The sequence below is a fragment of the Marmota marmota genome, unplaced genomic scaffold (genome assembly GCF_001458135.2).
Source record: "Marmota marmota marmota unplaced genomic scaffold, marMar, whole genome shotgun sequence".
NCBI classification, from domain to species: Eukaryota; Metazoa; Chordata; class Mammalia; order Rodentia; family Sciuridae; genus Marmota; species Marmota marmota.
The window spans coordinates 2,577,889-2,590,558 of record NW_025999899.1 but is presented as its reverse complement, the minus strand read 5'-3'; the positions used below and the strand labels follow the sequence as shown (position 1 = coordinate 2,590,558).

General features: G+C 40.2%; 1 protein-coding gene across 3 annotated transcripts in view; it reads right to left on the bottom strand.

Annotated features, from left to right (window-relative positions):
- The window catches only part of Zzef1 (zinc finger ZZ-type and EF-hand domain containing 1), a 116,108-nt gene extending 103,474 nt beyond the window's left edge, over nucleotides 1-12,634 (bottom strand). For all 3 annotated transcript variants that reach the window (XM_015505889.2, XM_048798397.1, XM_048798398.1), the window contains exon 1: nucleotides 12,156-12,634. In XM_015505889.2, coding sequence (XP_015361375.1) covers nucleotides 12,156-12,509 — 354 coding nt within the window. In that variant the 5' untranslated portion in view covers nucleotides 12,510-12,634. The remainder of the gene's footprint in view (nucleotides 1-12,155) is intronic.
- Nucleotides 12,635-12,670: the final 36 nt, after the last annotated feature.

Here is a 12,670-nt window from a genome sequence, read left to right as displayed (position 1 = left end):
GCACTCGCCTGGCATGCGTCCGGCCCAGGTTTGATCCTCAGCACCACATATAAAGATGTTGTGTCTGCGAAAAACTAAAAAATAAATATTAAAATTCTCTCTCTCTCTCAAAAAAAAAAAAAAGCAGTTATAAATCCCAGCTACTCTGGAGGCTGAGGCAGGAGGATCATGGGCACCTGGGCAACTAAGTGAGACCCTCAAAATAAAATTAAAAAAGGGCTAGGAATGTTGCTCTGTGGTGGAGCATTTGCCTATGGTATATGAGACCCTGGGTCCCATTCTCAGCACCACAGAAAAAGAAAAGACTGGATACTGATCTTAAGAAGTCACTAGCTATTTTGTTTTGTTTCTGAGTGGAAAGAATGTTATTATTTTGTGGTTTTTTTTTTAAAGAAGTTCTTATTTTTTGGAAATACATAATGACATTTATGGATAAAATAATATGATGTCAAGATTTGCTTCAAAATAATTTGAATGGGAGAAATTAGTAGGTGAAGTCTTCTAATCAAATAAAATTGGTCTTGAGTTGGTAAGTGCTGAAACTGGCTAATAGGTACATGGGAGCCACTCTACTCTTATTTCTACTTTATGCTTAAAATTTTCTGTTAGGAAAAAAGAAAAGGCAGATTCCTCTCCCAATCTTGTAGAAGCCTGGAGTTGATTCTGTGGAGAGCAGTCCAGAGTGTGAAGCAGGAAATACAGAAATACCAGGCACAGCTGAAAGTGAGAACCCCATGCTGAAAATAAGGGAATTGATGCTCACTTGCTAAATATGTCAAAACTCAACCTCCCCTCAGGGATCTCAGAATGCTAGCACACGGTCCCATACCCTTCTCAGTAGGAGAAGGAAGAATCTTCTCTGTGGAACCTGATAAGCCCTAGGGAACAGCCCTGTAGAATCTGAAAAGGAGTTTCCCAGTGAAAGGGCCCAGCCAATTCACCTGACATCAAGGTTCACCAGTCAACAAGCCAGATATATGGAGCATCCAAATTTTAAGTTCTTAGTCCTCATTCTTTAGTGAGTGGACAATCCAGAACCAGGAGACATTTGAGAAAAGCTTTAATATGAAACACAAAGAGAGAAATGAGAAGAAAAGGAAGACTATGCAAGGAGAAGAAAACTTCAAAAGAATGATTAATGTCCTCATAAAATTGTTTTAAAAGACATTTTAATTCTACTTTCACTGAGACTAAAGACATTTTAATTCTACTTTCACAATTTACCATAAAATTCACTGTTAAAATGTATAATTCACTGGGTCTTAGTATATTCAGAGATGTGCAACCACTACCTCCAGTATTAGATAAAATAAGATATTGCAACCATGAAAGAATAGGAGACTATTACTGAAGAGAATATATTGAGAAAATTCTTTTTTTAAAAAAATTCTTTAGTTGTCAATGGGCCTTTATTTCAATTATTTGTACGTGGTGCCAAGAATCGAACCCAGTGCCTCACACATGCTAGGCAAGTGCTCTACCACTGAGCTACAGTCCCAGCTCCAAATGGCTTTAGACCAAAAAATATTCAACAACCACACTTAACTGGTTTATTCCTCATATTGTTAATAGAGTTAATATAAACTANTTTTTTTTTTTTTTTAAGAGAGAGGGGGGAGAGAGAGAGAGAGAGAGAGAGAGAGAGAGAGAGAGAGAATTTTTTTAATATTTATTTTTTAGTTTTCGGCGGACAACATCTTTGTTTGTATGTGGTGCTGAGGATCGAACCCGGGCCGCACGCATGCTACCGCTTGAGCCACATCCTCAGCACCTGAGAAAATTCTTAATGCTTTTAAAAATAAAAATATCACAAAGAAATGAACACCTGGAGAAAGGCTGGAAGGTAAAGTTAACTAAAGGGCCAAAAAGTAGAGCAAAAAGACAAAAATTATAGAAACTGAGAGAGAAAAGAGAAAAAAAATCAGGGGACTGGTATAGGAAGTCCCACTTCCAAATAACATGAGTCCCAGAAAGATGGAACACAGAAAAGGAAGGGAAGGATATCACAAAAATTATGATTCCCCTATCTAAAGGGTGTGAATTTGGAGACTGAAGGGGCTGAATAATCGGCACCATGGATGAGAGTACATCACAACAAAATGTCATAACAATTAAGTGAAAGAATTCCTATTTCTGGGAAGAAGAAAGTTTCCTCACAAAAGTTCAACAACCAGAGTGGGGTGGATTCGGCAGTCACACTGGAAGCCAGAAGGCAAAGGCAGCAGTGCTTGCGACATTTTTGCCCAGTTCTAAAAACAGAAGTTAATACTCTGCCAAAATATTGTGGGAGAGTAGAATAGACATTCTTACACGTGCAGAGTTCTCAATAAATGAACTACTTAATGTTCCCTTTTCCAAAAAGCTACTAGAGGATATGCCTACCAGAATGAACATATCAAGAAAGGGAAAGAATGAATGGGATCCAACTAGAAGAAAAAAATAAATCCCTATGATGATGGAGATTCTAAGACCACAGCATGTCTGATCTAAACTAAATCAGAGCAGAAAGCTCTGGGAAATATTTCTTTGAGAAGACAAAACTGACACAATATCCATGTGTCTGAATACATTCAATATTTTTTGTTAGATGAAATTTAGGCAGACAATCTGGGATTGAATTAATGATAAAATACATGAAAAATAAAAGTACCAATTCAGGGGTTGGAGGTACAGTTCTGTGGTAGAACACTTGCCTGGGGTGTGTGGGGCCATGTGTTTCATCCTTCACACCACAAAAAAGAAAAGAAAAAGAAAAAAGCACCAGTTCAATTGTTAACTCTAGAGCAAACAAAAGAATTCATAAGTAAACTATTTTCATAGTGACTCAGCTATGAAAAGAATTTACATAGTCATAATAACATAAACCTCAAAGGGTGATCTAAACAAAATTGGTACAATCCCAGGAGGCCAAGAGATGTGCAGGTGTGGGCATGGGAAGGTAAATGACAACTAAGTCTCGGGACTGGCGATATAGCTCAGTTGGTAGAGTGCTTAACTCGCCTCATGCACAAAGCCCTGGGTTCAATCCCCAGCAAAACACACACACACACACACACACACACACACAACTAGGTCTCATCTATGCTGGGAATAAAATGGAAAAAGCCCCATACTGAAAATTCTGTAACACAGAGATAAATATTCAAGAACCAAGCTAAAAAGTAACAGCTCTCGAGGAGGAAAACATGTTTTTTGTTTTTAGTCTCATGATCTTGAAACCATGGATAACTGGTAAAAATAAAAACTGAAATTTTAAAGTATTCATTTCAAGCATCCAATGGAATAAGTAACTTTTTAAAAAGTTTAAAGCATTATATTGGGCTGAAGGTATAGTTCACTGGTAGAGTAGTGTGCCTAGAATGCATGAGACACTGGGTTTGATCCCCAGCACTGGGTGGGGAGGGTTATAATATTTTCTCTCCTCTAAACAAAATTTTATATACAATGGATATACCACAATAAAAGGAGATTTTGGGACAACTGGATAAATTTGAATATAGACTGCACATGATGTTAAACGGAAATGTATCATTGCAAAGGTGAGGAACATTAATTGAAAAAAGTAGGTTACAAAAGAATATAGATTAAATAAAAAGCATGTAAGTACTTCCCACACTGACACAAAATATAAAAATGTATGAAAAAGCATGTGTGCATTTCCCTTATTGATACAAAATATATAAATGTGTATGCATATAAAGGGCTTACTGGTAGAACATGCACCAAGGCCCTAGGTTCAATCACTAATGTCACAAAAAAATGAGGGAAAACCCCCAGAATAATACAAATATGTTAACAATGGTAGTGTGTTTTGTATTTTCCTATTTTTGCTCATCTGTATTTTTAAAATAATTTTTAGTTGTAGATAGACACAATAACTTTATTTTTATTTATTTTTTATGTGGTGCTAAGGATTGAACCAGATGCCTCACACGTTCAAGGTAAGTGCTCTACTACTGAGCCACAACCCCAGCCTCCCTGCTCCTCCATATTTTTAACCTTCTGTAATCTACATATGTTGCTTTTGTAATAATAAAGAAAAATTTTAGGATTGGGGGTGGTTTACCTCCACGGTATAACATTTGCCTAACATGCACAAGGCTCTGGGTTTAATCCCCAGCAACACATATACACACACACATACCACCCCCACACACACACGAAAGAAAGAAAGGAAAGAAATTTTAAGCCCAACCCAAATATAAAAAGTGGAGCCACTGAGTAAGAAGAAAGGTGTCCTGAGGCTCCACGGTGTCAATACTACAGTACTAGGTAATACCTACTTCTCAACTCTCCAGCATTATAGTATATGAGAAAATGATATTTGTATGACTCAGGGTCTGATGGGATTAGCACAGCTGTAACCCATTCAATAGAAATGACAAAGACTGGGGAACTCTAACTCATATGTTAGATACTGTTCAAAACATTTTATGTGCATAATACCAGTAATTCTTTATAATAGTAGTGATACTTACTATTAACCTTCCCATTTTGTAGCTATAAAAGAAACTTTCCCTGGTTCACATATCTGATTTTTTTTTTATTTTTTTTAAAGAGAGAGAGAGAGAGAGAGAGAGAGAGAATTTTTAATATTTATTTTTCAGTTTTCGGCAGACACAACATCTTTGTTTGTATGTGGTGCTGAGGATCGAACCCGGGCTGCACGCATGCCAGGAGAGCGCGCTACCGCTTGAGCCACATCCCCAGCCCCACATATCTGATATTGAATCAAAGTTCCCTGCCTCCATTCTCCATTCTTTGATCAGAAAACCTCTGAAGATTCTTGCATTTAGGAGACCACATGCTTAAAGACCTGTCTAAAGCATAGGGGAGGCTGAGGCAGGAGGATTGTGAGTTCAAAGCCAGCCTTAGCAACTTAGCAAGGCTAAGCAATTCAGTGACACCCTCACTTTAAATAAAATATTTTTAAAAATGGCTGGGGATGTGGCTCAGTGAGTGCCCATGGGTTCAATCTCTGGTAAAAAAAAAAAAAAAAAAAAAAATCTCTGAGCTCTCTCTTTTCTCCATCCAACTCTAAAGAACTTGCCTCAGCCTGCGGGCAGCATAAGATAGGGCTCAGATCCTCATCCATTCCTGTTTAACCTACTTAACCACTTAACCCACATCAGATCATACTGCATACATGAAAATGGAGACCTAAGCCATCGCAAAACAAAACTGTGGATTTAGACCAACAGAATGCAATGAACTGACTTAAATAGGAAGGCTACATGCTGGTTCAACAAAAGAAACACACTCCATCAAAAGTCCAAAAATCTGGATCTGGTCCCTGTTCTTCCATTGGTCTACTGAGTGGGTCACCTATCCATTTACAGCCTTAGGGTGCTCATCTGTAAGACCTGTCTGACATTCCTTGACTAAGTAAAGTATTAAATGTCTGTCACACAGCAACTGGAATAAATAGCACAGCCCATTACAACATTTATGAGTATGTAGCATGGCAGGCACTATTCTAGGCACTTTACATCAACTAATTCATTTACTCCTTGCACCAATTATATAAGGCAGATACTATTATTCTGCTTACTTTACAAATGAGGCAACTGAGAAACACAGTGGTAAAGTAAGGTCATCAAGGTCACCTGGCTTAAGAATGGTAGAACTAGGATTTGGCCACAAATAGTTTGGCTCTAGGCCCAAGTTTCAAGCTCAGTCCAAAGAATAGTAGTGGTAGGGACAAATTCATAAAGTGAAAAGTGTCTGACAGCATTAACAGGCTAACTACACATCCATTCAGGATGTTATGGAAGGGTAAGGAGAGGGACAGTCTATATGTAATGACTACTAGGGTCCCAGACAGCTCAGACTCTTAACGAGGTGCCAAAGGAGTATCATTCACAAAATTTGCTCTCTTCCATCTCTATATATTTGCTGTGTCTTTTAAGAGGAATATCCCTTTCTTCCCTTGCCAGGCAAATTCTTCAGCATCTCACACCTGGTGAAGATGTTCTCAAATGTCATGCTACTAGTTAAGTGCTGCTCTGTGGTCCTTGAAAGCAGAGAGACTTAGGATGGAGCAACAGGCCATCTGAATCATGCCTCAAGCTGGCTTGGTGCTAACCAGATGATGGTGTCAAGGTGGAAAATTCTGAAGAATTAAGAGAAGTAAGGTCCACACACATGACAAGGGAGGTGTTCCATGAGTTAGCACAGGGCTTTGCAGTGGGACAGAGAGAGATGAGGCTGAAGAAGAAGACAGGCTGGCCTGTGGGCTCCAACCATTCAGAGCAATATGTATTTGGTCCCTTAGGCAGTGGGGAGATGAGGGCTCTGAAAAGAGGGTAAGCAATGCTTATAGTCTGCTGTCACTTTGTGGTGCACATACACAGGGCAGGGAGGTACATTTGCATAATTCTATCTGCACAGTTCTTGAGCTCAAAGTCATTCTACGTTTTTTTTTTTTTTTTTGATTAATGCTTTTGACCTGAAAATACCAAGATAGGCTTTAGGGTTTTTCTCCAAACTTTCTCTAAACCCAGAAGTAATTAAAAAACATTTTTAGTTTTTTTTAAAAAAAACTATATTACACTATTTTCTCCGATGCCAATAAATACATTATTAGTAAAAGGCTACAGATAGAATATGAAATATGAAGTTGCAGTGTAATGACTGCGCCTTACTCAATTTGCTAAATCACGCTGAGGCCACTACAGGTGGAATACTTACTAAGCATTGGTTTTAAGCCAGGACTGTGCCAAGACAATGAACAAAGATGAATCGAAATGGCCCTTCCCTCAGAGCTTACAACCCGATGAATTTTACAGTATGAAAAATTAATAAGACCCGTTCATTTGAAATTCTCCCCTTTAAGTCATGTTATCATCCTGTGCTCAGCACTTTATTCTGCCCTACAGTCTACATGATTTTCTAGAAACATACCCTATTAAGAATACAAATATCTAATCTCTAATCTCTGGTGTCAAATAAGAATTTAATTTTAATTTTCTCTTCTACATAGCAGTCTATTAAATGTTGCTCCCTGTGAGCAAACCAAAGAGTCCTTCTCCTGGACCACACCTGCCATGAGAAAAGGTGTGTTGTACTATAAAACGATAAGCTTTCAGACTTTGGTTCCTGGTACAACTCCAAGATCTTCTTTATGACATCACCTCAAGCCACTAAGGTCTCAGATATGTGAAAATAAGACAACTGGGTGGGCTTAAACAGCAATGCAAATGGAGGCAAATTAACAAGCATGATATACTTGGGAATTCTTAGCATTATCATAATAAATCATGTACACCCATGATAATTTGCTCTACTCTGTTAGCTTTTGTGTGTGTGTGTGTGATTGAACTCAGGGCACTTTACCACCAAGCTACATCCATCCACAGTCCCTTTTTATGTTTTGAGACAGGGTCTCATTTAGTTGGTGAGGCTGACCTCAAACTTTTGAGCCTCCTGGTTGAGTTGCTGGGATTACAGGTGTAGGCCACCATGCTCAGCCTTACGTTAGCTACTATAAAAATGAATGAAGGGGAAATCACTTGTCATCTCAGTTGTTACAACAAAGACATTTTATCATTTCACAAAACGCTTAAGCTTATTTTACATTTTTGGAAATTAGGTGTAGAATTAAATGTATCATATATACAGAAGTTTGTTCAAGTCTAAGGACAGAAATATTTTGAAAGCAAGTATCAAATGTATGGCCAATATTTATTTTCTTTAGCTATTTCTGATACAATTGTTGCTCATTTATGGATAGAAGAATCACTGTGAGATTATCACCACCAAGACTTTAAACCTTGGCTTTGAGTCAAAAGTGCCCTCTTCAACTAACCAATGCTAACCAGTTGGGGTCATCAAATATTAGTATCAAACCAAGCCCCAACTCCTCCCATACCAAACCTGAATATGGTAAACAAGCTTCAAGAAAAACACATGACTTTTTTTCTCAGGTTGTATTATCCCTGCCCAGCCTTCCTTGGCATGAGGGGAAAATTAAAGAGTTTATTATCTACTTTCAAGACCAAAGAAAAATGAACCCAGAGCACCAGTTCTTAAGGGGAAAAGGGCACAAATTCTGGAGTCTTTGAAAGATGGTGCCCAAACTTAGTTTCTTATCTTACATGAATCACTGATCCTTTTAAGACCTTAGTTTAGTTCTCTGTTCTTAGTTTGGTACTTGTCATCCACCTGCTCCACAGAGTTGGCCTAAGTCATCAGATACCATGTATTTGAGCTGAGGTAAAGAGGGAGATGAAATGAAAAACAACTTCCAAGCACACTGTAATCTCAGTGACTCAGGAGTCTGAGGCAGGAAAATCACAAGTTCAAAGCCAGCCTCAGCAACTTAGTAAGGACCTACACAACTTAGCAATTAAAAAGGGCTGGGGGGCTGGGGATGTGGCTCAAGCGGTGGCATGCTCGCCTGGCATGCGTGCGGCCTGGGTTCAATCCTCAGCACCACATACAAACAAAGATGTTGTGTCCGCCGAAAACTAAAAAATAAAATATTTTTTTTAAAAAAAAAGGGCTGGGAATGTGGCTGTGTTTGGATACTTAATTATCCCATGACATAACCCCAGATTGTCCCAGGGATTTTTACAAAAATGAAATAAAAATTTCCAACATTTTATAAATCACCAGTTCAAATGCTATGCTAACGACTCCTTAATGTCAATTTTTGCCACATAGATGATATAATGATCCTGGGATCCTTAATAAAATAGAACTGTTCATGTTTTCTTCCCATGTAATTTTTTAACTGCAACTGAAAGGCTTCTGATTTTGACTATGCTAAATAGTCCATGGACCACATCTGAGGGATTATCATTGAGCATAATCTATAGACACAATGTGGATATTTTTTCATAAGGCCCAATACAATCTGCAAATAGATGACTCTATACACCATGCACAGTACACACAAACTCAACAGTCTGACATCTCCACTCAGCATCTGAAACTCACATATCTAAAACATAACTCTTCCTGCTCCAGATCTTACCTTCCCTGAAATGTTTCCTTTCTCAATAAAATAGCAAAACCATCTAATTAGTCTAAACAGTAATGTAGGAATCATCTTTAATTTATTTCTCCTTCTAGTCCTCTACCCATATACAATATTTCTAAGAACTGTATATTCTACTTAAAAAGGTTATCCACTTCATGTCATTTCACTGCCACCACCCTAGCCCAAGTCACCAAATCTCTCACTTAGACTATGACAATAATCTCTTAACTTTTCTCCTTGGGTCTACTATGGTCTTTCTCTGTGGTTCTTCATCAGGCAACAGGAATCATTATGGTGATTCTTTGCCTAAAACTCCAATTTCCAAATTCCTTACCAGGCTGCAAAGGACTGGAATGTCTGGCTCCTGCCTACCGTTCACCTCATTTTCTTCCTTCTACATTCTATGATCTGGCCTTGTGTTAAAGAAATTAACTGTACCTCAATATTTGCTTTCCTTTTCCTCAGCAATTAAATCTTGGTTTTTTGTTTTTTTTTAAGCTTAAAATAAGGGCATGGAATAATGATCTTTCCCAACCCCACTCTCTCTCTCTTTTTTTTTTTTGCGTGGAGGTGGGGGTGCGGTGGGGAGGAACCAGGGATTAAACCTAGGGGCACTTAACCACTGAGCCACATTCCCAGCTCTCTTTAATTTTTGAGACATAGTCTTGCTAAGTTATGTAGGTCCTCACTAAGTTGCTGAGGCTGGCTTTGAACTTGTGATTCTCCTGCCTCAGACTCCTGAGTCACTGAGATTACAGGCATGCACCACCAGGCCAGGCTCCCAGCCTCTCTTACAGATAAGTGTGGCCAGGTGACAATAAAGACAAAAAAGGGGGATGTGGCCATCTCCTTTCCTTTTCCTATCCTGCTTGTTGGAATGTGGAAAGTGAGAGCAGGAGAAGTCAACTGGATCATTAAGTTGAAGGTACCTGTGGAAGGCAGACAGCACAAAATGGATGAAGACAAGTCCTTGATATCTGAACCCACCATATCATCCCTGAACCTTCACATAAGAAGCTCCCCGCCACCACTGTGGTGCTGGGGATTGAACACAGGGCTTTCTGCATGTGAGGCAAGCACTCTACCAACTGAGCTAAATCCCCAGCACAAGAAGAAAACTTCTTTTTGTTTAAAAACAAAAAATTCTTTGGGTTTCCTGTTCCCTGAAGCAGTTTTGTCTAAATTTTTATACCATAACAGACTCCAGGTTCTCCATTCTCTGGATGCAATTACCTCTACCTAAAAACACTGCTACCTTGTCCAGCTCCTTAACTGCTTTACCTTTCAAATCTAGGCTAAAATATTACTTTTTTATTTAAGTCTTGTTTGATATCTGGATGAGCTTAAATACATTTCAAATTTATTCCTAACCTTTTACCTTAGAAAATATTCACCACACATTTACTTGGATTAATATTTGCCTCTTCCACCATGCTACATACTCTAAGATAAGTATCTGCTTTGTCCACTGTCATCCAAATGCTTGGCCCAACCAATATTTGCTCAATTGAACATATGACTAATGCCACGGCCCTGGAGTGATTTTTCTGGACCACACCCCATGGATTTCTTGGCCTTTTATGTTGGGACTTCTATAAACCCCCATCTATCAGTCCATTCCTGTCAGATTGTCTCACAATGTAAAGACCATTTCTCTCCATTTGGTTTTAGACAAATCTTAAAAGTGCCAACTCCTTGAGCAGATCTGCAGTTCTTTCTACCACTGCTTCATGTTCTTATAATATGTATAGGTACTAGAGTGAAAGTATTATGTGTTTTCTTGGAATTTTTTTAAATGGAGATCTTTCACTAAAAAGACCAAAAAAGACCAATATTTTTAAGAATCAGAATGTCTTAAGGCATTTTCTTCTAGGAAAACATAATACACAAGGGGGCTGGGGATATAGCTCAGTTGATAGAGTGCTTGCCTTGCACGCACAAGGCACTGGGTTCAATCCCCACCACCAAAAAGAAACATACAAGGGCTGGTGGTAAATAGCTCTGTGGTAGAACACTTGCCTAGAATGTGAAGACTCTGGGTTGGACCCCCAGCACCAAAGAAAAGAAACAAACATATAAACTACATTGCCTTAATATTCTTGTCATGTACAGGAAAAAATTCTTAAAACATTTCAAAAGTCTCTGGTCTTAAAGTAAACAGAACCTTTCAATGACATTATAAGTACCTGTTGGTTTACTGTTTTATGTACTCATCCTTCATTGACTGATGATTCTACACGGCTTATTCATTTTCAGATTAAACAACTCTGTGTGTGTGTGTGTGTGTGTGTGTGTGAGAGAGAGAGAGAGAGAGAGAGAGAGAGAGAGAACACTGTGGACTGAAATAGGATCTAGGAAGAAAGTAATGGGACATTTTTAAAAATCAAGAGATCTGAATGATAGTTCCAATTTTGCCAATAAAATAACTCACTGGGTAACCCTGAATCTGTCTTTTTCTAACTCTAAAATGAAGTGTTCAGTGCAGATATGAGGAGAAACTGTATATTTACAAGTACCCACGGGGATCCTAATTTTGGAGGGGTTTATAATGGCTTAAATGAGTCTACAACCTATTCTTCAAGGATCTAAAATCAAGTATGTATTTTGGAAAAGCCAGTGTTTTCGAGATGAGAATAGCCTATAGAGTGTGAATCTTCCCAGTTTATGTTATTCTCCTTCCACATTTATTGGCTGCCACACTAGATTGAGAAGGTGTTTTCAAAAAAAAAAAAAAACTGCGCAGGCCACTAAAACATAATGGTGTTCACTGCCACTCCCTTGATCCTTGAACATCCTTTCTCTTAAACTGATCTAGAGCCTAATAAGGAAACTCCACCGAGCAACTAATTCAGCGTCTGTCAACTGAACGAATACCTGCATTACAACATGCAAAGACATTTTGGCTAATTCAGCGCTGTAGAGCAAGGCCAGCCTAGACCCTTCTTTCTGCGCCTTTAAGAAAGGTTAGAGAGAGAGGTAGCACGCGCCCAGAATGAACAGGTTACAAACACTTCAAATAAGTCCCGGCAACCCCATGCTTTGATTCTGAGAACCTGCAGATTCTGTGGATTCCTGCCTGATCTCTCCAGAGCGACTGCCCACCTCTTTACAACCCTTAGAGGCGACCGCCCTGCCCCTGCCCCCGCCCCCTTAGTACCCAGCCGGCCCTGACCTCCTCGAACTGCTCGCCGGAACAACCAGCGCCACGAGCCTCCAGAAGCTCCCGGAACTGCTCAAGGGTGACGGACTCTTCGCCGCGGCCCAGCCGCTCTTCCAACCAGCGTAGCAGCGCGCCGTGGTGCCTCGACACTAGCGACTCGTAGGGCGGTGCGGGCCGCAAAGCAGCCGCTGCCTCTCGTAGCCGGGCAGGTTCCAGCAGCGCGGCAGCGGGAGGCAGCGCGGGGGCCGCAGGGCCCAAGCCAGGGGTCGTGCTCGAGTCCGCGGCCCAGTCCTGGTGTGGGCCCCAACTCTCGCCCCCGGCGGCTGCCGCTTCGTCTTCACTGCTGTTACTCGGAGCGTTCCCCATGGGGTCTCCGTCTTGGGTGCCCGGCTCTGCCGCCGCCGCCGCCTCCCTGCCACGACCTGTCAACCTCCGACAGCACGCGGCGGGTGGGGACAGGCTGGGGACGCCGGCGGCGGCAGCGGCTTCCGACTTCCTGGCCGTCAAGTGAGGACTGTTGCAACATC